The sequence below is a fragment of the Trichechus manatus genome, unplaced genomic scaffold (genome assembly GCF_000243295.1).
Source record: "Trichechus manatus latirostris isolate Lorelei unplaced genomic scaffold, TriManLat1.0 scaffold00035, whole genome shotgun sequence".
In the NCBI taxonomy this organism is placed as follows: Eukaryota; Metazoa; Chordata; class Mammalia; order Sirenia; family Trichechidae; genus Trichechus; species Trichechus manatus.
This window is the reverse complement of record NW_004443971.1, coordinates 14,594,767-14,621,119: the sequence shown is the minus strand read 5'-3', so window position 1 is coordinate 14,621,119 and position 26,353 is coordinate 14,594,767. Positions and strand designations below refer to the sequence as shown.

The window sequence follows — 26,353 nt, the reverse complement described above, 5'->3', positions numbered from 1 at the left end:
AGGCTGAGATGTCAGGGAGGAGGACAAAGGCCTACATGTGGACAGGTCAGGTGTTCACTGGGAGCATGGCACGGAGCATGGCTTATCTCTGAGTCTGCCTGCAGGTAGGACTGGAGGCAGATCCCTGGATTAGGCACCTGTAGAGAGGAATGGAGTCTCTGGGTGGTACAAACAGTTAATGCTAACTGAAAGGCTGGTGGTTTGAGTCCACCCAGACGTGCCTCAGAAGAAAGGCCTGGCTATCTACTTCTGAAAAATCAGCCACTGAAAACCCTACGGAGTACATTTCTACTCTTGACACACATGGGGTCGCCGTCAGTTAGTATCGACTTAAGAGCAACTGGTTCCTGGTTCCTGGTTTTTTACTACATTTTAGACATTGTGCCAGGTGCTGGACATTCAGACATGGCTAGAATATATGGTCTTTACCCTGGAGGCAGAGAGATGTGTAAAGAGGTGTGGGCAATCAAGTGATACAGAGGCTGTGATAGATGTCTGCTGTAGGCTCCAGCAGAGACCTAAGAAAGGAGGAGTGATTTCTACCCAAGGGGAGTGGCCAGATGCATCACAAGGGCATGAGGGTCTCACTTGCCACCTCTCAAACAGCGTTTCCTGCCACCTGCTGTGTACTGCCTAGTGCTGGGGGGGATGGGGCTACAGAGGAAACGTAGTGTCTTGCTGGAGAGACAAGACCAGCAGGCACCAGGAGATGCTACCGCAGAGGCACTATCCGCTCCTGGACAAAAAGAGTGGCTCAGACCCCAAATGTTCTGGAGCTTGAAGAGGAAACGATCACTGGGGTGGCCCAGGAAGGCTTCTTAGAGGAGGTGTGACTTGACTGGTCACTGAAGGGTGGGTAGGATTCATGGCAGCAGGGAGGCCCTTTAGATGGGAGCGGTGGGAGGATGGAGAGAGCAAGGATGCAGGAATGCCGGTGGGTTGGGAGGCAGAGACGAGCCCGAGTGGGCAGAGGGAATCCGTAGGGAGATAATGGAAGGTCAAACCAAAAAAGTAATTCAGGTGCTGACTGACTGTGGAGGGCCTTGAATGCGAGGTCAGGGACTTGAACGTCATTTGAGAGACACTGGATTCTCATGTTGCGGAGGCCTCTGGTTGGGAGGATGGTAGCTCTCAGTCTCCTCAAGCCAGGGGACAGGGAATGGCGTGTCTGAAGCTATCTGAGCCATCCCCCAGCCTCCAGCCCAGGCTTAGGCCTCTTGTACAAAATTCTCTCCCCAGAGCATGTCTCCAGGTTGGCTTCTGGTGGGGAAGGGGACATGGCACAGACATCATTTCAGTCAAGACTCTGCTCACCTCTGTCCCCAGGAGCCTTGGCCACTGTTCCCATGGCAACCTGCCTGTCTGTGCAGAGCACAGGGAGCAGAAGGCGCAGGAGCACGGAGCTGGAAGAGATGGCAGGCAGACAGCTGCATAATCATCACTGGGAACCCCCTCAGTTGAGGGGTAGAGGGATAGGGGAGCTGCTTATTGTAATGGGAACTGGGAGCAATGGCCAGGAAACTGAGGGCCAAGGCACGCCCTTTGTTCTCTGAAGGAGAAAGACTGTGCTGACCGAGTGGGAGCTGGGCGCAGGCAGCTGATTCCCTGTCCCACCTTCTGAACCGTGGTGTCCCCTTATCGTGGTCTGGCTCATTAAAGATAGATGACCCCAGGGAGGGTGGGCCAGGGGTCACCAGCTGCCGGAGCTTCTTTCCCAGCGATAGGCTAGGATCATTTACAGGGAGAAGGCGGCCAGGACCCCAGTCCTGGCAGGAGGGGGAGCTGGCCTCAGTGGGTGGGCCGGCAGAGTGCCCCTAAGAATAGGTCCATCCTATTGACAAAGATGAGAAGTGAGCCAAGAGAGCCATAAAGAGCTGGGAGCTCATGTTCCCTGGGCTCTTGTGTTCTGCTAGGTTGCTTATTCGCTGAAAATCTGGGAAGGGCGAGATGCGGAATAGCCAGAGGGGTGCAAGGGGATGAGCCTCGGAGTGGGACTCCAGGAAGCTGGGTTCTCATCACAGCCCTGCTGCTTGGTAGCTGAGACCTAAAGCACATTGCTTATCTTGGCCTCAGGCTCTTCAGATTATTGTGGGGGTTAAATGACTTCATGAATGTGAAAGAGCCTGCCTGGCCTTGCTTCCAGAGGCAGAGAGACAGATGAGAGAGTCTACCAGGGTCCATATATTTCTAAGAATCAAGGCTGGCCAGGCCCTAAGTACTCATTTTTCTGACCCATTCTCCTCTGGAGCACCTTTCTCTGAGTCCACCCTTGCTCTAGCTCTGAATTGACCCCTGAGCCACCCTCTACCCACTCAGGCCTTTCTGCTCTGCCCTGGAGGAGTTCAGGGCATTCCCTTGCATCAGGTAAATAGCAAGTGACATCTGTCTTTTCCCTGCCCAGCCAGGGCAGATCCTCCCACATGCCTGCACTGAGGGCACCCTCAGCAGCCCTCTTCTCTCCCGGCCTTGTGCATGAGGCCCTCACTACCCCTTTGCAGGGGTGCACGCAGCTCACGGACCATACCCACTTCTTCCGCAGCCCCTACTGCCTACCTACCCTAGGACCCTGTAACACGTCTCTCCGTGGACTTTATGCAGACAGGCTTGCCCTCCCTCCACCCCTTAGTTACCCTTTCTGAACCTGGCGTGGTTCCTGGTCCAAGCTGGACCTTACTGAGCACACAGAGGGGGGTCTTTCCCCTCCCCCAGCCTGTCCCTGCTCTTCCTTTCAGAGGGCTCTGGAGAATGAAGCCATATTGGGTTCTTCCAAGAGCCCTCAACCACATTTGGCCAGCTAGGGGGAAATTGGGGTGTGGGGAAAGGACTGGAGCTCCACCTGGAAGGATGTGCTGTCACTGAACTCAGACGTGGCTTTGTAGGTTCCCAGACCTGGAAGACCCCTCCATGTCTTAGTTACCCAGTGCTGCTATAACAGAAATACCACAAGTGGATGGCTTTAATGAACAGAAATTTATTCTTTCACAGTCTAGGAGGCTAGATCCAAATTCAGGGTGCCAGCTCCAGGGGAACGCTTTCTGTCGGCTCTGGGGGAAGGTCCTTGTCATCTATTTTCCTCTGGTGTAGGAGCTTCTCAGCACAGGAACCCTGGGTCCAAAGGATGTGCTCTGCTCCCGGAGCTGCTTTCTTGGTGGTGTGAGGTCCCCCTGTCTCTGCTCACTTCTCTTTTATATCTCAAACGAGTTTGACTTAAGACACGACCTAATCTTGTAGATTGAGTCTTGCCTCATTAACATAACTGCCTCTAGTCCTGCCTCACTAACATCATAGAGGTAGGATTTACAACACATAGGAAGGTTACATCAGATGACAAAATGGTGGACAGTCACACAATACTGAGAATCATGGACTAGTCAAGTTGACAGATATATTTAGAGGACACAATTCAATCCATGACACCAGGGGAGGCTTTTTCCTTGGGAATTTGACTCCATTCAATCGGCTACCAATTTTAAGATGTTTGGTGACCGAGGCACAGGGCTGCACTGCTATGGGCTGTGTGCAGGTCCTGGACGGCCTGGGCGAGGGCCGGGAGAAGGCCCAGGCACCTCCCAGGCACCCCACCATTGCCTCTTCTGGAGCCTTCCTGGGCCTCACTTTGATAAAGCTCTAAAACTCCCCAGAGAAGCCTCCACCCTACCCCTCAGCCCCTCACTGGTCAGTGGCAGGAGCTCAGGCAGCCCCTTCTGGAAGAAGAATGCTGAGCACATGTGTGCCTGCTCACTCCCTTTCTGACAGCTCTTCCCTCACTCTCAGGAGAGCCGGAGAGGGGTTGATTCTTTCTCAGAAGGAGAAACTGAGGCTCAGAGAGGCTGAGCAGGTTGCTCCCAGGTCACAGTCGATGCCAGGGCTGGGACCCAGGGGTCTCGGTTTCCAGCCTGGTACTCAAGCTCTGAAGGCACTTGCCTTCCAGATGTGGGGGTCTCGTGGGCTCCTCCAGTGAGACTCCAGCTAGTTGGGGGCAGGGCAGGGCCAGGGGGCAGCGAGGTGGGGAGCCTCCAGTCCAGCACATGTGTTGCTCATGAAGTGGGGTGGGCAGGGAAGGCGGCTGTGGCTCCGCTTTTGGCTGCAGCTGGTTCCCAGGCTCCCGCATTGGAATTGGACGGAAGAGAAGAATTCCGAATGATCTGATTAGGCCGCTGAGCACAGCCATTGGTCTTGGCAAGCAGGCTACACACAACCTGCCTGCCAGACACTTGAGGAAGGTTCTTTAGAGGCCAGCAGCTTTGCAGGTTCCAGAGCTGGGACAAAGCCCAGTGGGGAGAAGGGAGTCGCTTGAGGAAGTGCTGGACGGGAGAGGTGGCTGCCAGCAAGGCCTGGACTGGCTGGTGGCCCCACTTGGAGGTGGAGAAACACTTGGCCTGGCCGGTAGCCCATTACTCCTCTGTCTTCTGGCAGTTCTGTGCCTCATTCATTCCAGGTAGTGAAGGACAGGCATCATCTGTGATCTGTGAGGAGTACGATTCCAGCATGTCAGTCAGGAAAGGCCTCCTGGTGTCTAGTGATAGGGTCTTTGTTGCCATTTATAGTTTATTTTGGAAAAAGCATGGACTTTGGAGTAGACTTGGATTCAGATTCCAGCTATACCACACACACAAGCTGTGTGACCTTAGGAAGTTCTTTGGCCTCTCTGAGCCAAACATCTGTAAAATGAGGATAGTTACAGTTAACCCCTCAGGGTTGTTGTGTTAAAAGGACAGAATGTAGATCAGTGTTTAGCCCCATGCTCAGCACATAGAAACACTCAGTAAATATTATCTTCTTTCCTTTTCCTTCCCTTCCTTCCTAAGAGGACATTGCCTGCTTTTTAATATCCGTTTAGCAAACCTTGGAGTCCCTGGGTGGCACAAATGGTTAATGTGCTTGGCTGCTAACTGAAAGGTTGGCAGTTTGAGTCCACCCAGAGGTAGCTCGGAAGAAAGGCCTGGCTATCTACTTATGAAAAATCAATCATTGAAAATCCAGTGGAGCACAGTGCTACTCTGAGACACACGGGGTCACATCGGGTCACCATGAGTCAGAGTCGACTGGTTTTGACCAAATCTTATTAAGTGTCACTGTAGGATTTCTCAGTCTTCTTAACTGGAAGTCTTCCTTAAAGCTAACTTTGCCCCCTCTTGCTTCAGTTTGTGCCCAAGTCCTGGGGACAGTTCCTTGGCCTTTGTTTAAACCTGGTCCTTTCGGTGGGCAGCGGGACCATCCTGGAGGTAGGGAGATGGTGGTGCTGGCAGATGGCTGAGCCCCAGGTCCCCAGTGGTGGGCAGCAGGGGGTCGAGGGGATTGGTGTCACAGAGGGCTTTTCCAGAAATGAGAATCCTCTAGGGGGGCAGCCAGGCAGAGCAGCGACAGCTCTCTGATGTAGGAGCAGATGCTTACAGGGAGAGCTGGGCCTGGGGGAGGCAGGAGGTGTGAGCAGCCCCTTAGACAAGGGGAACGCCCCCTTCTGGGGCAGCCCTGCATCACCTGCACGCTGCCCCCAGCTTTCTCAGAATCCTCCGTAAAGCCTGACCTCCACCTCTTCCATCCCCCTGCCCCCTGCCCCCGGCTCTGAGATCAGCCACCTGTATCATCTTGATCAAGTCACTGCCACTCCACTGGACCTACCTCATCTGTTAAACAACCTCTGCAGTGCCTGCCAACTCAGACTTCTTTAAAAAAATTATGGTAAAATATATGTAACATAAAAATTACATTTAATTCTTTTCAAGTGTACAATTAAGTGACACTAATTATATTCACAATGCTGTGTGACTGTCACCACTATTTATTTCCAAAGCTTTTCCATCACCCCAAGCAGAAACTCTGTGCTCACTAAGCACTAGTTCCCCATTTCCCCCTCCCTTCTGCCCCTGGTAACCACTGATAAACTTGGTCTCTATGCATCTGCCTATTCTAGAGATTTCACATAAGTGGGCTCATACAACATTTGTGCTTTAGCGTCTGACTTCTTTCACTCAGCATAATGTTTTCAAGGTTCACCCATGTTGTGGTATGCATCAGGACTTCATTTCTCTCTGTGACTGAGTGCTAGTCCATTGTATGCATGTACCGCGTTTTGTGTATCCATTCATCTCTTGGTGGACACTTGGGTTGTTTGTACCTGCTGACTGTTGTGAATCGTGTTACAGTGAACATTGGTGTACAAGTACAGCTCAGACTTTTTTTTTAATTGTTGTGCTTCAAGTGAAAGTTTACAATTCAAGTTAGTCTCTCACACAAAAATTTATACCTACATTGTTATGTGACCCTCCTTGCTCTCCCTATCCTGTGACAGCACACTCCTCCTTTCCACCGCGGATTTCCTGTGTCCATCCAACCAGCTTCTGACATTCTCTGCCTTGTCATCTCGCCTCTGGACAGGAGCTGCCTGTTTAGTCTCATGCGTCTTCTTGAGCTAAGACGCACACTCTTCACAAGTATCATTTTATGTCCCGTAGTCCAGTCTAATCTTTGCCTGAAGAGTTGGCCTCGGGAATGGTTTTCATTTTGGGCTAACAGAGAGTCCGGGGGCCATATCTTCTGGGGTCCCTCCAGTCTCAGTCAAACCATTAAGTCTGGTCTTTTTACTAGAATTTGAGCTCTGTACCCTGCTTTTCTCCTGCTCCGTCAGGGACTGTCTGTCGTGTTCCCTGTCAGGGCGGTCATTGGTGGTAGCCAGGCACCATCTAGTTCTTCTGGTCTCATGCTTATGGAGTCTCTGGTTTACGTGGCCGTTTCTGTCTCTTGGGCTGATACGTTCGTTGTGGCTTTGGTGTTCTTCATTCTTACTCCAGGTGAGTTGGGACCAATTGATGCATCATGGATGGCCGCTCGCTAGCTTTTAAGACCCGAGATGCCACTCAACAAAGTAGGATGCAGAACATTTTCTTAATAAATTTTTGTTATGCCAGTTGTCCTAGATGTCCCCTGAAAGCATGGTCCCTAGACCCCCACCCCTGCTACTCTGTCCCTTGAAGCGTTTGGTGTATTCAGGAAACTTCTTAGCTTTGGTTTAGTCTAGTTGTGCTGACTTCCCCTGTAGTGTGTGCTGTCCTTCCCTTCACCTAAGATAATTCTTGTCTACTATCTAGTTAGTGACTACCCCTCTCCCTCCATCTCCACCCTCGTTAACTATCAAAGACTGTTAACCTTTTCTTGAGTTCTTATAATAGTGGTCTTATACAATATTTGTCCTTTTGTGACTGACTAAATTCACTCAGCATAATGCCTTCTAGATTCCTCCATGTTATAAGATTTTCACGGATTCATCATTCTTTATCATTGGGTAGTATTTCACTGTGTGGATATACCATAATTTGTCTAACCATTCGTCCACTGATGGGCACCTAGGTTGTTTCCGTCTTTATGCTATTGTGAACAGTGCTGCGGTGGACATGGGTGTGCATGTATCTATTTGTGCGATGGCTCTTATTTCTCTAGGATATATTCCAAGGCAGCTCCGACTTTTGATGAGTATTAACATTCACCATCTTCTAGGCTTGCAGCAGGGGCTGTCTGTCTGGCACATACACAGGTGCTTCCAGACCTTCTATGAGCAGCCCAGTCATCCTTCCATGCTGCCTTGTCTCCTACTACTCCCTGCCTCCCCCCCACCCCCGAAAGCCACCCTGCTGTCCCGCTGTGTTGTTTTAAAACAGTATATGGGGCATTGACTATATTTGAGGTTTTCTGGAGGGATACACAATGAATGAGTCAGGTGGCCAGTCTAGTGGGGGAGAAAGACATGAATCTGAACAACAATTTTGGGAGGTATATGTGCTATTATCCCATTTTTCAGGCAAGAGAACTGAGGCCCAGAGAATCATTACCTTGCCCAAGGTCACCCAGCTCTTTAATGGTAAAGCTGGAATTCAGCTGGGATGCCCTGGCTCCATGACCCACGGCCAACCATTGTCTAATGCCCAGAGCCAGTCCTTTCTCTGTAGGGCCTGAGCCTTTGCTTAGGCTGCACCATTCTTGAACCTGGGACTTGCCTTGCTGCCCGTGGTCAGACTCACTCCTTCCCTTCCTTTGGTTTTGGATCAATGGCCACGTCTTCCAGGAGCCTGTCCGTGATTCTCCCCCCTCACCTCATCATTTTCTGCTCAGTGCCCGATACACCTCAGGACTCGGTGCACACGAGGATTTCTGGCTGTGGCTGTGCATCCAGCCTCTTGGGTGTGGGCTCCCAGAGGGTAGGCCCCATGGTGTGAGGGGACGCAGAATCCTCAAGACAGCAGGTAAGGTGGGAGGTGGCAGCTGCTCGGCAGGGGCACCATGCCACAGGGTCTGGAGGGACACTGTGTGCTTCAAAGGCCGTGATCATCTGTCCATTTGGCTTGTACCCTGGCTGAAGTGCAGCCACTTCCAGGGGAGCCAGGTGGGATGCAGATTGACACAGGAGACTGCAGGGGTCTAGGATGGGGAACTCAGGAAGGGGCTGCAGCCAGGGGAGCTGACCCCCAGAGTTCTAGCTCAGTCAGTGGAGTGACGGGGCGGGTCTGTTCCCATCAAAGGGTGGCATCTTCAGGGACGATGCCTCTTGTCACTTGGCCACTAATAGGTGTTGGGAAAGAAAGTGATGTCAGGGTTTTGGGGACAGTGATGTCTAGGGGTGGGGCTGGCGAGGGAGTGAGAATGGACAGTGTGGATAGAGCTAACTGCCAGAAGCACGCAGAGCCACAGCCTGCCCTCACCTTTGGTGCTGGATCTCTTGTGCCATTAGCTCTAATTGTGTTCTCGGGCAAGTCTGCCTGACCCACTCTGGGCATCAGTGTTAGGGCCTTGGGAGCCTCAAGATGGGCCTGTCTGTAAAATGGAGAGGCCAGACTTGAAAGTACATCAAAGGTAAAAGCCTTACTGACAAAGAGCGGATGGTGTTATTGCAGAGTGGCCCCACAGTGCCATCCAGTAGAGCTTTCTGAGGTGATGGAAATGTTCTGTATCTGTGCTCCAGCAGGTACTAGCCAGATGTGGCTGTTGCGCACTTGAAATGTGGCTAGTGCAACTGAGAACTGAATTTTTGATTTTATGTGATTTTAATCCATTTAAATATAGAAGATAATCAAGACCATCAATCACAAATCAAGACTACAGTGAGATACCACTTCACAGTGACTAGGTTAGCTGTCATAAAAAAGACAGCCAATAACAAGTGTTGGTGAGGATGTGGAGAAATCAGAGCCCTCATCCACTGCTGGTGGGGATGTAAAATGGTGCATCTGCTTTGGAAAATAGCCTGGCAGTTCCTCAAAACGTTCAACATAGATTTACCATAATGATGGAGCAATTCCACTCCTAGGTAAATACCTAAGAGAAATGAAAATGTATGTCCAGATACAAACTTAGACATAAATGTTCATAGCAGCATTATCCATAATAGCCAAGAAGTGGAAACCCAAATGTCCATCAGCTAGTGAATGGATAAACAAAATGTGGTATAGCCATACATGGAATAGTATTCACCTTTAAAAAGCAATGAAGTACCAATATATGCTACAACGTGGATGAACTTTGAAAATGTTATACTAAGTGAATGAAGCCAGATACAAAAAGTCACATATTGCATGCTTGCATTTGTAAAAAATGTCCAGTGTATGCAAATCCATAGAGACAGACTGTAGATTGGTGGTTGCTTGTAGTTAGGGGGAGGGGGAAGTGGGAAGTGATTGCTAATAGGGACGGGGCTTGCTTTTTTTTTGGAGTGATAAGAATATTCTGGAATTGGATAGTGGTGATGTTTGCATATAAATGGCCACTTGTCATTAGTGGCTACCATATTGGACAACGCAACTCTAAAGTAAGACTACCTGAGTTTAACTTCTGTCTTTGCCATTTACTTTGCCATTTACTACAGCTCAACGTCTCTGGGCTTCAGTTTTCTCAACTGTAAAGTGGGCATAATAATTGGGCTACCTCAAAAGGTTGTCATGAAGATTGAGTAGGTAATATACAAATGCTCCTAGAGCAGTGCCTGGCATACAACGGAGAAGAGTAAGCTCTTACTAATATTAGTTTTGCAACCAGAAATTTCCCCAGGGCCTCTTCCAATTGTTGTTTACACCTGGGCTCAGCCCTCTCCGCTCCCCCGTCTTCCCTTCCATTGCCTGCAGATGGTTCTTTCTGCCTTGTATACTGTTGCTATGACAACCACTCCCAGCAGCAGCGACTTCATTGGAGCGGGGTGTCATATGGAGGGTCTGTGCAGCACCACTAATGGAAAACATCTCCAGTAAACCTTGAGGTTCACTGGGCAGGAGAGATGGTGCCTATTGGGGAATGAGGGATACTGGTTCCCAGACATAGGCAAACCCCAAAAAACCAAGCCCATTGCCATCGAATGGATTCTGACCTTTTAGAACATAGTAGAACCTGCCCTATAGGGTTTCCAAGGCTGTAATCTTTATGGAAGCAGACTGCCACATCTTTCTCCCGCGAATGAGCTGGTGGTGGGTTCGAACCACCAACCTTTCGGTTAGCTACGGAGTGCTTAACCACTGCGCCACCAGTGCTCCTTTTCAGATACAGGCAGAGTGGCCATATTCTGCGGGAGGCCTGTCCTCCAAGCTGAGCCTCAGAGTCTAAGTCTTTTATTTATTTATTTATTTATTTTAGTATTTGAGGAGAGTTATTCTTTTTTTTTAATTGTGCTTTAAGTGAAAGTTTACAGTTCAAGTCAGTTTTCTCGTACAAAAATTTGTACACGCATTGCTATGTGACCCTAGCTGCTCTCCCTATAATGTGACAGCACACTTCTCCTTTCCACCCTGAAATTTCCCGTGTCCATTCAACCAGCTCCTGACCCTTTTTGCCTTCTCATCTCCTCACACCTCCGGACAGAAGCTGCCCATTTAGTCTCATGTATCTACTTGAGCTAAGAAGCACACTCTTGACGAGTATCATTTTATGTCTTTTAGTCCAGTCTAATCTTTGCCTGAAGAGTTGGCTTCAGGAATGGTTTCAGTTCTGGGCTAACAGAGGGTCTGGGAGCCATGTCTTCCGGGGTCCCTCCAGTCTCAGTCAGACCATTAAGTCTGATCTTTTTACTAGAATTTGAGTTCTGCACCCCACTTTTCTCCTGCTCTGTCAGAGACTTCTGTTGTGTTCCCTGTCAGGGCGGTCATTGGTGGTAGGCGGGCACTGTCTAGTTCTTCTGGTCTCAGGCTGATGGAGTCTCTGGTTTATGTGGCCCTTTTTGTCTCTTGGGCTAACATTTTCCTTGTGTCTTTGGTGTTCTTCATTCTCCTTTGCTCCGGGTAGGTTGAGACCAATAGATACATCTTAGATGGCTACTCGCTAGCTTTTAAGACCCCAGAGAGTCTAAGTCTTTAGAGGAGACAAAACTGAATACGTTCAAGAATCCTCTCTGATTCATAACCTGCCGTTCAGAGGGAAATGGAGTGGATGGGAGCTTTTTTTTAGTAGAGGGGGCTGGGTTACCAAACTAGCACACCTTCCAAACAGGGCCCAGAGCCAGGCGCCCTCTCCCGGTCCCTCTGCGCTAAGCACTGAACACCCTGGAATGAAAGAATTCTCCCCTAAAGCTAGATATTAAGAACTGGCTGTGGAGATACGGCTTTCCCCTGGAGCTTTAATGCTCGTTCCACAAGTTTTAGTCCAAAGGCTGGGCTTGCTCTGGTCACTAGGCAGAGCTGTCCCCTAACAAAGCTGGGGCATGCCCTGGCCAGCTGCGTGGGCGGTCCTCTGGGGCTCACTTCCTACCCTGTGCTGATTGCAGAGAGGAGCCATTGCAGAGAGGGCGGCCACTCTCCCCGCAGGCTGAGTGTGCTGGTGGTGGGGCGAGGCAAGTGACTGCTCTCATCAGGAAGGCTTTCTGCCCCAGGAACTTTGCAGGGGAGCAGAGGTGAGAGAGACCCCCCAGAGCAGGGGTTTGAGCCCTTATCCACTCCTCACAGGCAGCACTTCCTTTGCAGGACAGTGGAGCTTGCCAAGTAAGGCCCAGGGGTCCTGAGAGTCTAGCCTTATGGCTAATTCTCGGAAGCCAGGCACTTCTCCCTCTTCCCAGGAGCAGCACAGCCTCCTGTAGTAAAGACAGAGAAAAAAGCTGCCAATTCCGACTCATGGCAATCCCATGTGTGTCACAGCAGAGCTGTGCTCCATAGGGTTTTTCCAGTGGCTGGGTTTTCCGAAGTAGTTCGCCAGGCCTTTCTTCCGAGGCGTCTCTGGGTGGACTGGAGCCTGGAGCCTTTCAGTTAAGTAGCTGATTGCTTAAGCATTTGTGCCACCCAGGGACTCCCATAGTAGATGCTGCTAACTCTTGGCTGGTCTCCAAAAATGAGGAGGAAGTGCAGCCTGGGCTCTGAGGCCTGGGGTGGGGGTAGGATGTCAGTCTTAGGTATGCAGAGCCTGGAAAGAAAAGGGCCTCAGCTGAGCAAAATGCAGAGGGAAGCAGACCCTTTGGGTGGCTGCTCCCATGCGGGAGAGCGAGACAGCTGCAGGTCTTGCAGCACTGCGGCAGCAGCAAGGCCACAGACAGCTGAGGATCGGCAGCGCCCCCTTGTGGCCCTTCTCAGCAGCAAGCCCCAGAGACCCTGGCAGGGTCTGCAGTGGGGCTGGCATCCTCTGGCTAAAAGGATGAGGAGCAAGACGTAGGTGGCTCTTCTTATCCGAAGCTTGGAGGTGTAGGAGTGGGCTTTTTCCAGAGAACAGGCAGTGAGTGGACTTGTGCCCAGGGAGCAGACTAGGTCTGAAGCCCTGGGGCACTGCCCAGAGGCCTGGCATCTGGAAATTGATTTTTTTGGATGTACTATTCTGGTAGAATGCAACAAGAGGTCAGAGTCTCTGACAGGTATACCCTGGCACTTGTTAAGAAAAGGTACTTGTACACGTCTCAGCCAGCTACAGAGTGAGATTGTCAAGGCTGGTTAGGTGTCTTGATTATTCCCTACCCCAACTCTCTGATTTTATAGTTAGAGAAACTTAGGCTCAGAGAAAGGAAGTAGTTTATCCAAGGTCCCACAGCTAACAAATGCGTGCTCTCAAGAAAACCAATCTGGAACTCTCTGCGTGCCCCAGGCTGGCTTCCTTACTCCCCCAGGCTCACACCTCCCCTTAGCTGAGTGACCAGTGGAGACACTTCACCGAGGGCCCTACTCTAAGCCTTCTCACTCATTTAAAATCAAAACTGTAGGCGACCTTTGGAGACACCTGCCTGGCAATTCCAGGCCAGAGGTTCTCAGTGACCCTGCGTGCCCTTTCTCTGGCCCCAGATTTGCTTCAATTTTTGACTTTTCCTTTCCTGCCCCTCACACTGACACAGCGGACACGTTAGTTCTTTAGTCCTGGCTCTTCCTAGGTTTTTGGCCCCGAGTGGTTTCAAATAGTAGGAGGGCCACTGAACGCTTGGTCCCACTTCAGCACAGTCACTAACCGAGAGGGTTCAGGATTTTGGGGGGCAAGAATGGAAAACCCAGCAGCTCCTCCGGGGAGCGGGAACCCTCAACAACCAGAAGCCTGCGATTTGCCACAGCTGCGGGGGTCTCTGACAACTGCCTTTAATAATATTGTGACTTAAGTAGGGGAATGAATGAAATGACGGGATTAGTCACAGAATAAACAGTCTCCTGCACGTGCACTCCATGGAAGAGGGGTGCCTTCTCCTGGAGGCAATGAGGAGGGGGTGGGGAGAGGGTAAGATTGCTGGAAGGACAAGTTGCTGTGTACTACTTGAGGGCAGAGGGGTTTGGTATCGAGTGGGGATGTCCTCTGTCAGTTTTCAGTACCTGCTTCTGGCCGCTCAGCAGGACTGCGCCTTCGCGTACTTCAAGGGCGAGGTGTGCCCAGTGCAAGGCCGTAGGCTGCAGGGACTCCCAGAACCCACCTAGTACAGCCTCTGAGCAGTGGGCGCAGACCTGGAATGTCTCGTAACACCAAGGCGTGGACTGAGGGTGGGCCTGCATACCCCCTCTCTGGCTGGTAGGTGGGAGCGGGGAGGCTGGATTTGAAGGCTTTATGCTCTTGAGTGAAGGCGTCCTGGTGGTGCAGTGGTTAACTCTTTACTGAAAGGTTAGCGGTTCAGACCCACCCAGTGGCTCCATGGGAGAAAGACCTCGTGATCTGCTTCCGTAAAGATTATAGCCAAGAAAACCCTGTGGGGCAGTTGTACTCTCTCACATGGACTTGCTATGGGTCGGAATCGATTCAACAGCACCTAACAATAACAACATGCTTTTGAGTGGAGGAGAGGGATAAAAAAAGATTCAGATTCCCAAAGACATTTGCTCATTATAAACACAAAACAGCAATCAGCGATTATTGCTCATGATGTGTTCAAACAAGCTCCCAAGGATCTTTTGTGGTTGTTGTGCTAAATATTGTTTGGAGCCCTAGCCTACTGGCTAGAGCTGGAAGTCTTTCTGTTAGAAAGACATTTGTGTTTGTAATGGCGTTTATTAGAATGGTATTTGACCTGTGTCTCTTAGGGGCCCAAACTGAGACAAACTTCAGAACTTAGGGAAGACCTGGACCCCACCTTTGGCATCTGATCAAGAGAGATTTTTGTTCCTCAGTTTTTGTTGAGAGGGGTGTGTGTGTGTGCGTGTGTGTGTGTGTGTGTGAAATGTTTAATCCTTCCTGTTTCTAGGTCATTTAGTCTAGCCTAGATTTCTAAGTGACCCTAGTCCCAAACTGTCCCACATGGTTAATTTTCATTGGATTCACCTCCTCTGGTGACACATGTAGTGACACATCTCAGTGTGTCTCAACCCAGGCCCACAACATGGAGCAAAGAGACAGGGAGCCCTGGTGGTAAGAGCACTTGGGCCAGGAGTCACACCTGCCCTGCCGTCCACAACCTGGTGACACTGGGCAAGCCCTTTCCCTCTGTGGGCCTGAGTGATACCTTGACAAAATGAGAGGATGGCTGGCGATCCTTCTAAGTTCTAAAATGCCTGACTCAAAAATGTTCTTCGTTTTGGCTCACTTCCGTTCTGCCTGTTGGTTCCTGCTGGGCACAACCACTCACAGCCAAAGCCAGTCTAGATGTCAGATGCCAATCCAGTCCTTCGTGGCCCCTGCCCTGGGCTAAACGATGAACGTGGATTCTGCAGCATTGGTGGAAGTAATTAAGATTTCAACAGGCAGTTATTGCAGTTGACTTAATTGTCAGCTGATAATTAAAATTTTGTAGAACTTGGGGAAATTTGGCTGCTGGGTGATGGATCCCCTCGAGTCTTCCTCCTTCTTGCACTTCCTGAAATCTGCTGGAGCTCTGACCCTCGGCTGGAGGGTCCCCCTCTATCACTTTAACACTAGATTCTAGACTGAGGACCAGAAGAGGCCCCTGAGGCCCAGCATTTCTCACAGCTGAGACTGGCTCCAAGGCAAAGGGCTTGAAGATATGGCATCACTACAGAAAAGGGAGGAGAAGGAGTCGGGCTTGGTGAGACTGAGACAAGGTTTTAGTTACTACCTCACCCACCCCCACCTCCAGGTATAAGGGCCTAACCCAGCCAGAGTGAGGTCTCAGAGGAGAAGGTAGAGTCCACCTCAGCTGTGCCCTTTGGGGGTGCACACCGTCCATCAGCAAATGCAGAGAGACAGGGAGGCAGCTCCAGCCCCAGCCTGAGGGTGCATCTGTTCCTCACCTGCCCCCTTCTGACAGATAAGAGCTAGCATTCATAGAGCACCTATGGGCCAGGCATTGTGCTGAGCACTTTATATGGATTAGCTCTTCAGTCCTCACAACAGCCCTGCAAGGTGGGTACCATTATTATCCCCATTTTAAAACAACAGTCGTCAACTCCGACTCATGGTGACCCCATGTGTGTCAGAGTAGAACTATGCTCCATAGGGTTTCCCATGGCTGATTTTTTGGGAACAGATCTCCAGGCCTTTCTTCCAAGGCACCTCTGGGTGAACTTGACCCCCCAGCCTTTTGGTTAGCTGCTGAGCACATTAACTATTTGTATTACCCAGGGACTCCATCCCCATTTTACAGAGGGGAAAACTGCAGCAACCTGAGACAACTTGTTCAAGGTCAAACAAGCTGGGAAGAGGCAATGCCAGCATCTGAATTCAAGGCTTTCTGACTCTAAGCCTGTGTTCTGGACACTGCAGCACACTGTTAGCTCTTGGCCCAGTGACATTGTCAATCTCTTGGTCAACAAGTTCATAGTCTCACCCTCCGGGAAGCCTCTTTCCCCTGTTCTGACCTCAGAACCGATAGAAAGACCACGTTTACCATCATCCCTTCTCCAGGTTAACTTACCCTGTGCTTCCGGCTTCTCTTCAGAAGATTCTTCTTTTTTCCTCACCTATGATGGGAGTCTCTCCGTGCACATATTTGCAGAGTTGCAGGACTTTGTGCACATGACGGTGCAGGGGTCCCCACCCACTACTGGCTTGACCACAACTAGGTGGGTATGTATGGAGGGAGGTGTTTGTGTGTGTTTTGAAACACTGTATTGTAGTGGAAAGGACAGGAGCTTTGAAGTCAAACAAACGTGGGTTGATTCTCATGACTCACGGTAAATAACATGGGAAGTGCTGAGTTCGTGCCTGGCACGTGGTAAACCTTCCGTAGCTGGGAGTCACTTGCGTTTGCACGCATGCACATGTGTGACAGGTGTATTTGGTTGCCGGTCCTTAGCCTCAAGACTCCTGACATGAACAGTATGCCCTGTGGTTTTGTGCAAGGGGCAAAAGTGTGTGGAAAGAAAAACCACCCTATACTGCAGTACTCTAGTGCATGCTGGGAAGAAGCTGTTGTGTATGGTGCTTTTGAGTTACCATGGCAATGTGCCTAAGGAGCACAGACTTCCTCCCCGGTTGCTCCGTCTGCAGAGGACATCATGAGCTTTCCTCCCATAGACTATAGTGTCACCCTGGGATAGCTGGGGGCCCCACCTGGCCTCCCTCCATCCCTGCTTCACTGAACACATGCACACCACCCTTGGAGTGAGACAGTGGGTTGTGTCCTGCACCAAGGTATCCAACCAAGGAGAAGGGTGGGGCTGAATTTCCATGTGTGCTCTGCTGGCCAAGGCTTGGGCCCTGACGGGTGCTGCATCTATCTAGAGAGTGTCTTTTCTAATTCACACAAAGGCGCCACATAGCCTGGGTGTGCTCTGAGCACCTCCCACACTAAGGGATCCCGAGGGGGGTGATGAGGACCCAGGCCCCTTCTCATCTGCCTTTTCTGACGTCTGTTTGTCCCCTAGGTCCCTGGGTGGTACAGACAGCTTGCACTCAGCTACCAACCAAAAGGTTGGCAGTTCGAATCTACCCAGCAGTGCCATGGAAGAAAGACCTGGCAGTCTGCTTCCATAAAGATTATAGCCGAGGAAATTATATGGAGCTCAGTTCTGCCCTGTAACAGATAGGGTCGCCATGAGTTGGAATTGACTGGACAGCAGCCAACAACAACAACATTTGTCCTCGAGGGCTACCCTACACCCAAACCCAACATTTGATGACAAGGACGAGTAGAAGCAGCCTCAGAGGCACCTTGACTTAGCTAATAAAACAAGCCATTGAGCGGTTAGGTTAGTATTACCATCACAAAGCAGTGTGTGCCTTGCATACCTTCCCCCATCCCGTACCTTCCCCCATCCCTGACCCTCACCCACCATGGGCAGGAGGAAGAAAAGGGTAAAGTCTAGTCATGAGCTGGGGGTCCAGGGTGGGGTGGGAGGAAGGACAGGAGTGGGTGAGGATAGGGGGCTGAAGTCTTTTGTAAATGTAGCATTCACATTTTTAAGCCAAAAATGTAAAGATATGCCATTGTGGTTATGAAATGGGATCATAAGATGTCAGATTCCCTCCAACCAAGGCAAAAATGTCTGTAGCCTCTCCAGTTCTGGAGGCCTTCTTGTCATGGGTTTGTAAGTCCTCTCATCCTGGGGCTGCGCGCTGCGGTCACCCCCATCCCACACAGCAACATGGAGTCCAGCCAGACTTCTTAGGAGCCCCCACTCCACCAGACCCACCCTGAGCTGAGCCTTCGAGAAGCAGAGTGGCATACCCAGGATGGCCACCAGGGGACACTGCCGGGGCACGGAGGGAGCTTTAGAGGGCAGCCTCAGCAGGACCCATCCGAGGCTAGGAGTAGAGACCAGATCCTGGGAAGCGGGTTACCCCAGTAAGTAAAGCTCTGTCCCAACCTCCTCCCCATGTGCCCCAAACCTACATCTGTGGGGAGGCTGCTTGGAGTCAGATGTTCTTCCACTAACATCTCCCTGCAACCTTCAGCCAGTCACCCCTTCCTGGACCTCAGCCTCCAGTCTATGCAGTGAGGGGGACTGAGTGACTGAATGAGTAACTGGGCTGGGGTTGGGGGCTGGGACTGGGGTCTTCAAAGAAAGAGATGTGGGAAAGAAGGCACCACGATTAGTGCCATGGGAAGTAGGAAAAGGTCTTTTTCTCTGTCCCTACCACCACTCCCTCTTAGTACCCCAGGGTCCTAGAGCATTGGGGAACACTGAGTGACCCTACTGAGCTCAGTTGGCCACCGTGTGGATTAAACATTTTCCCCTTTAATAGGACAGTCGTCCATCCATTCTTGAGATGTTCATTGAGCACCTACTATGTGCTGTCTCTGTGCTTGATGCTAGTGGTGCAGAGATGCCGTGTGTTATATTGGAAGAAACATGAGTTGCTTCCTGAGCTCAGATGTGCCCAGTGCTATGTGCTAGGCATGTGACTGTGGGCAGTTTACTTGACCTCTCTGCAACTCTGTTTTCTCATCTGTAAAATGGGGCACTAGCACAGATCTCCCAGCAATGTAAGGATTGAACTTCTGGCACACACACAAGTCTCTTGGTCACCTTGCTCTTTGGACTTGCACACCCCTTAGAGATGTGTGTGCCTTGTCCCTCATCTCTGCCAAACCCATAGAAAGCATCTCCCTTGTGCTGTGATTGTGCCCAGAAACCTGCATCTTGGCACCAGCTTCTCAACACCTACATAGCATTTTAGAACCAAGCTTTTTATATATATGTATACTTTCTGGTCCTGTCTGTGTGCCATGCCAAGCCATCGGTTAAAGTCATGGAGCAGCTCAGCAAGGTGACACTTGTCAGGGTAAATAGGCATCTTCAGCCATGGAAGAGATGCCGAGCTGGGGACCAGGCTCAGGCCGCTGGCACAGTAGCCTGCCGTTTCTCCCTTCTCCTTGCTGCCCGCATGGATATCTGGTGCTGACCCCGAGGTCCCTCTTCCCAGCCTTCTACAAGCTTCTCCAGGGCAGGGAAGGAAGATGGCTGAGTCAGGGTGTAGAGTTGTCTCAGAAAAGGTGCCCTGGAATGCTCTGGAGAGGGCGGTGCTGTCTGGCTTCCTGCCTGCCCCACCCACCCCTCCCTCTGCTGACAAGACAGTCAAGGCAGCCGCCTGCCAGCAGGCCTGGACTGACTCTTGGAAAAAAAATACCTCTTGAAAGGGGTTCATAAATGTTCCTTTTGGCAGCTAAGAGAATATAACAGCCCTGATGAGTCTTTGGTTGGGGAGGGACCAAGTGGGCAGTTTGGCTCACCAGAGGGTTTGGGGAAGGAGGGAAAGGGGAAGTAGCCTGGAGAGTCCGAGGTCTTGGGTCTCCTTCATTGCTTTGCCATCGTCTTTCTGTCAGCCCAGACTCTCTCCCGCAGGGTGGCTTCAGGAAGATGTTGGGGACTGGATTCCGTTCAGTGATTCTAGGTCCCAAAGCGAAAGAGGGTAAACCATCGGGCAGGGCCAAATCCTCTTCCTGAGACTGTCCTTAGGGCCTAAGGTGGCACCTGGTGCAAAGGACATGTTCGGTAAAGATTCACTGGATGGATCGATAGAGGACAGGAGGTTCTTGAGTTTCTTCATGAGGAGGCACCCTTCCGTCTGTTGGATGTTGTTTTCACTCTGGAAAGAAGATGGGATAAAGGTCTGTTTGCCACTGTAGATTCTCACCTGTCCGGGCTAATATCCTGCCTGGAAACCAGATGGGGTGGGGTGGATAGGTTGGATAAAGTTACCTCTGCTCATTTAGGGTGTTTCCATCCTCAGAATCCTAGAGGGTCCAGACCTACACATCCTCCTCAATCAGGATTGGACCACTTATCAGGGGTCTGAAGATCCCAGGGATCAGTCCGTGCTCTAGAAAATGACTGCTCACCCTTTCATTTCCCTGACAGCCACCTCACTTTTAGGAGGCACTATCTGAACTGTCTTCCCTTGACCCATAAACAAGCCCCAGATGATCCCAGTCAGTGCCTGGGGCCCAGGGAGTGTGATGTGCTGAAGTCAGCTTGTACCAGACTCACCAGAGCCAACTGTTAGCATCTCTTCCCAACTCTGTGGTCATTGACATCATGTTAGTAGCTTGAAAGCAGCCATGGTAGGAATATTTACACCATAGAAATTGGCAAATGCTACAAATTAGGATGCCCCCCCTTCCAAGAGCCAGTTGTTAAACATTTACCAGCACATCTCTGGAGAGGAGGTCGCTGGTAGAGGTTCCAGCTGACCTCAACCATGAGAAGCCTTGCTTGGGATCTCGGCTGTGAGAAGCAGGGCTTGGGAGTCTGAGGGAAGTGCGTGGGTACCAAAGGCCCCATGTCTTTGATCCCCTGCCAGGTTCAGGTGCTTCAGAGGGCTCAAGAATATTATCTACAACCTCTGGGAGGGCCTGCTGTGCTGGCCAACTTCTGAGAAGAGGACGCAAGTGACTAGCATGACCTAGATGGTTCTATGGTCACTCTCCCACTTCCCTGGTCCTCTAGGCTCCCCAGAAGTAAGCCCTCTTCACTCATCCAGCCTTTTCCTTCTCTCCTTCTCAGACCCAGAGTCCCAGAGAAAGAGAACAGTACAGAATGTCCTGGATCTTCGCCAGAACCTGGAGGAGACCATGTCCAGCCTGCGAGGGTCCCAGGTGACTCACAGGTAAGTGCAAGCTGCAGAGGGGGTCATGCCCACCACCGTCCTCTTTCTCTCCTCCATTCTGGAGGGCAGGGCCCCAGTGTCTCTCCAGACCTCTGCCTCATCAGCCAGGTAGCCTGGCCCCATGGAACCACCCCTGGAGGGAGAGGAGAATCCAGCCATCTCAACAAAAGAAGCTCGGCTTTATCTTGTCTCTGCTTGTGCTTGAGCATTAAAAACCAACAGAAACGAAACCCGTTGCCGTTGAGTCGATTCTGGCTCATAGGGACCCTGTAGGGCAGAGTAGAACTGCCCCATAGAGTTTCCAAGGACAGCCTGGTGGATTCGAACTGCCAACCTTTTGGTTAGCAATTGTAGCAGTTAACCACTATGCCACCAGGGTTTCTGCTTGAGCGTTAGACTTCATTTAAACAGTAAGTTTGAAAATCACTAGTGTAGGGGATGGAAAGCGGAAGCCATCATACAGCTCACGTTCCCCTCCTTAGGCCTCAGTCTCCTCATCTGTAAAAAGGGCATTTACTGCATACTCTCCTCCTGTCTCAAGTTGCCATTGTTCTAGGGTCCTAAGACTGGTGCTCTTCCCAACGCCCAGCATCTTGTCATTTCCCTGTCAGTTATAAGCCCTCTTGCCTCCTCAGCCAGTTGCTGAGGGAGGCCTGCAGTGCTCAGCGGGGTTCCACACAGTGTCACCTAGGTTCCATGCCCTGTGGGTAAGCCCTCACCCACCCCTTGAGGAGACCTCACAGCTCCAGCTGCGTGGAGCACTCGCCCCTCCCCCAGCACCTCTCCCTGGGGCAGCATCCTGGCCGCAGCCTCTGCCATGACTCAGAATTTCCCCTGCCAGCTCTTCGGGCTGCCCAGATGAGCTCATGCTGTCAGCTCCAAGGGGGGCAGAGGGCTGGGCTAAGCCCTGGGGTAGAGGGCGGGAGAGCAGACAGCCCGCACTGGGAAATCATGGGGGGTGTGGAGCTAGAAGGCTGAGGGAAGGACAGACAAACTCCCCAGTTGGCCTGGAAATGAGTTCCTCCCTATCTCCTGGGGTAGGGAAATCGAGAGCAAAACTGGGACATGGGGCAATGTGGGAAAAGGGCTTTTCTTAGCCCAAGTGTGTGGCCAAGGGGTACCCAGACTAAACTTACATATCTCCAGTGACAGAGAACTCACTACCTCTCAAGCCATTGCAGTTCATTGTGGGATTGCGGTGACTCTGAAGTAGAACTGAAATCGGTCTCCAGTAGCTTTCACTCATTGGCCCTAGTTCTCCTCTTAATACCATCCTTCTTCCTCCTTCAACTACTTCTCACCCCTACCCCCACTCAGTCCCCCACAGTGGACACCTGACCCTTTGCTCTTGGCTTCTAAAGTATTTTAAATGGTGACAAGATAAGTCAAAGCCGCTTCTCTCTGGGGTTAACTCTGTTCAGTGCAGCAGGCCCTGACTCCAGAAAGGGAGGTGATCAAGGAGGTCTGAAGAAAAAAGTGGACGGTGGGGCTTCAGGAGGCCATGGGACTCAGGCCCCCTTGCATCTCTCTCCCACCCCACCCCAGCCCTTGCATCCCTGAGCAGGAACCCAAGTGGGGCAGAGGATCTTGGCTGACAGCTTAGAAATCCCATGGATGAAATCTTAAATGTTCTCTTTCCCCCATTAGGGAAGTTGTTGGAACAACTGTCAGCACCAAGTCACCTGCCCAGCCCCACGCCAAAAAAGCCAGAAAGTGCTTAGCTACTGAGACAGTCACACCCGACTGACCCACGCACAGGAGGAGCAGAAGCAGCAGCCCCAGGCTCTAGGTTCCCCCGACTCAGAGCAGCCAGCCCCGCCATCCAAGTGAAGCAGGGGAGCTTGGCCCAGGCAGGGCTGTTAGCTTTCTGCTTGGGGTGGAAGCGCGGAGGCCGTAAGCCTTGGTGTAAAGTTGACTGGTTTCGGGGGGTGAACCTCGGGCCTCTGGTTTCTGTCTCCCTTCATGGGAAAGGAACCAAGAGGTTGAAATTGGTTTTTCTGTTTACTGTGAACCCAGAGCCACTTCCTCTCTTAACCTTTGGTTTATATTATTCCTGTTCCACACTTTGATAGCCAAAACAACGATTCCCTCAAGTTTTATGGCTCTTTTACTTTTTAAAGTATTTTCCATCCATCAGCCCTTCACTCAGCGCTGGGAGTAGACGGGGTATATACATATCTCCTGGGTTAGAGAAGGAGCAACTGAGGCTGGGGAGAGAGAGTCACTTGCCAGAGTCACACAGACCACAGGCTGATGAGGGTGGGCTCTTCACCGAGAAAGCTGAGAGCCTGTGGCGGCTGTGTGCCAGGCACCGTGCTGGGCACCAGCCCCTCAGAACAAACAGGCTTTATCCTTGAGGAGCTTCCAGTTCAGCGAGGGTTATTTTCACCCTGGAATGTATAGGCAAACTCTAGATTCAGTTCCTTTTCAGGAATCTTTATTCCTGTACTGCTTCCTCTATTTCAGCTGGCTCGTTTCCCTCAGGAAAGAAAGAGGCAAGACTGAAGGGCTGGAAGTCAAGAACTGAGATTCCTAGCTAGAATCCTCTCCCACCAACTTAGGCTGGGGATGTATGCTCTTAGTGGCCCTCTCCAGAAAGTCTTTCATCTCTCTTGTGCTTGGGGGACAAAAAAAGATCAGCAAAGTAAGGAAAGAGGCACTTGTAGTGCAGAGAGCTAAACAGGGAGCAAGTTAGGAATAGAACTGAGGAACGTGGACATTCAGTGCTACCCACGCCTCCGCGCTCATTGCATTACCAAGGTGCAGGCTAGCCAGAAAACCAGCTTTCCTGGAGATCCCTGTCACCCCGTCAACATGGCCATCATCATCCTCTTTCTCTTCCTCTGGTTGTCAGCTTGTTTGTATCAAGAACTTCCAGCACAGGGCCCTGTGCTGAGTCTTATGAAGAGAACTCCCCTGTTCTTCAGCTTGGCACACTCATTGTGGGTTTGCTCCTCATTGTCATTCTTGAGCACCAACTGCATGCCAGGCACTGTGCAAAGTGGTGATCAGGGAGTGGTCATGCCAGGACCACAGTCTGCCTTCAGGGGATTTCCATTCTCTCTGAGAAGATGAGATGTCTAGGTCCACAGTAACTAGGGACCAAAACAAGACAGTGTCCAACCAAGTGCTCGGAGAACAGAAAGGAGAGCCTGCAGGACTCCAGGGGCCCACGGGGAGAGGCCGAGGGTGGACCAGGGGTGTTGGGGAAGGAAGCCCTCAGGAGGGTCAGAAGCAGTGGTCACTAATTGTCCTGCCTGCCAGGACTCCTCCAGCTTGCCCACAGGACTTCTGGAGAGATCACCATCTTGCTCAGGTTCAAGGGTCATTTAGTTCCCTCTAGTTCTCTTGAGGAGCCTTCGTGGTGCAATGGTTAAAGTGCTCAGCTCCTAACCTAAAGGTTGGTGGTTTGAACCCACTAGCCGCTTCATGGAAGAAAGATGTGGCAGTCTGCTTCCGTAAAGATTTCAGCCTTGGAAACCTTATGGGGCAGTTCTACTCTGTCCTACAAGGTATCTATGAGTTGGAATCAACCTGATGGCAATGGGGTTTTTGTTGTTGTTGTTGTTAGTTCCCTTGATCTACCATCAAAAAATAAAGCCCTATTTCCTCAAGTTCCATGGAGACAATTTTGTAGGGTTTTCTTTTTTCGAGGAAAAAAGAAAAAACAAGGAAGAGAAAAATCAATGTCCTACTCCCATCCCAACTCTAAAAGTGGCTAAGAAATGGATGTGTTCACAGAGGGAAGATTCCTTTGCTTTATGTAACTCAAGTCCAGTCACAGATTGACTTAGCTGACCCAGCGTTCTTGGCCCACAGACCCCATTTCATTTCCTCAACCCCACCTAGCTTAGTTAGACCAAGCAACTCAGATGCTACTTGACTGGGGCTGGCACCACTGCTGGGCTGGGTGGAATGATCTTTCTCTGCCTGAAACCAAATCCAGGCCTTCCCTCCAAACAGATCCCAAATGTACCTTCTCTCTGTGGCCACCATGGCCTCCAGATGGAAAGGCACCTCCTTCCCTACCCTCCAGACCCCCCCAGCCTCAGGTCATCTTGCACTAACCTGGGCATTGCTTCCTTGGCCTGGCCAGCAGGCCCTGAGGCTTGGGAGCTGGGACATCCTGCCTTCACTCCCTCATGCCTTTCCCCATGTTCTCCCCTTTGTCCTGCTAAGGCCCTGGTGAGGCTCTGCTTCTTCCCCTGCTGCCCTAGGCCTATAGCTGGGACCAGTCTTGCTGGGGACCTGCCTTGCATCTCAGGTTCCCAAAGCCTGCCCTACACCTGCACAGCCCACTCCAGGCTTTCCCGTGTCTATGGTTTAGTAATCAACTCTCTCTCAGCTCATTCATAGAAAAGAAGTGTTGGACACACCTTGAACAGAATGAATGATCAAGGTCTCCTAAGCTCAGGTGACCAGCCTCTCCCACTTCCCCAGGAGGTCTCATTGGTCCCTTCTCATTTATTGAGCTCCTTCTATATATCAGGCACTGTGTTAGACCTTTACATATGTGCTCCTCACAGCTCTATGAAATAGTTATAATGCTATTCTCCCCATTTTACAGATGAGGAAAAGGAGGCTTAGCAAGATTATTTACTTTCCTTGGCCTCACTTAGCTAATAAATCGCAAAAAAGGATTCAAACCCAGGTCATATTACAGAATTTGTTCTCTCAGCAGAATACTGGATTGCTTTCCTAGCCTTTTAAAATCACCTTCCTTTGATAACCTGAGATAACTTTACATACAACAAGGATAACACAAATAGGCTTCTTGGAGGAGGCGACCTTGGGCAAGTCGGGAGGACATGCAGAGTGGAGGGGAGGCATTGCAGGGGTGCACTATGAGGGGACACGGGGCAGAGCAGCTGTGCTGAGGAGTAAAACAATGTCCTTCTGCTCTTTGCCCAGCTCCCTGGATATGACCTGCTACGACAGTGATGACGCCAACCCTCGCAGCGTATCCAGCCTCTCCAACCGCTCATCCCCTCTCTCCTGGCGCTACGGCCAGTCCAGCCCCCGGCTGCAGGCTGGCGACGCACCTTCAGTGGGTGGGAGCTGCCGCTCGGAGGGGACGCCTGCCTGGTACATGCACGGGGAGCGGGCCCACTACTCCCACACTATGCCCATGCGCAGCCCCAGCAAGCTCAGCCACATCTCCCGCCTGGAGCTGGTCGAGTCCCTGGACTCAGATGAGGTGGACCTCAAGTCTGGCTACATGAGCGACAGTGACCTCATGGGCAAGACCATGACGGAGGTCGACGACATCACTACAGGGTAAGGGCGGGGCCCCTTCAACAACTGGGGCAGAGAGCTGGGGAGGACAGTGGTGCGACCACAGGGATGGGATTCATTAAAAGTGGAATGGAACCCAAAGCAGAGGTTTTGGTTTGCTGTGCTGTGGCAAAAGGTAGCCATATAGGGTCTTTTTATATTGACTGTGACTACCCGTGGAGGTTGAAATGGTTTAATCTAGACTTGCGTGTGGTGG

At 51.1% G+C, this 26,353-nt stretch overlaps 1 protein-coding gene across 1 annotated transcript in view; it reads left to right on the top strand.

Moving 5' to 3' along the window:
- Positions 1-26,143, top strand: part of LOC111820378 (neuron navigator 1-like) — a 94,517-nt gene extending 68,374 nt beyond the window's left edge. The window contains exons 3-4 of the mRNA XM_023730345.1: positions 20,760-20,862; positions 25,774-26,143. Of these exons, the coding sequence (XP_023586113.1) occupies positions 20,760-20,862; positions 25,774-26,143 (473 nt within the window). The remainder of the gene's footprint in view (positions 1-20,759; positions 20,863-25,773) is intronic.
- The last annotated feature ends 210 nt before the right edge of the window (positions 26,144-26,353 follow it).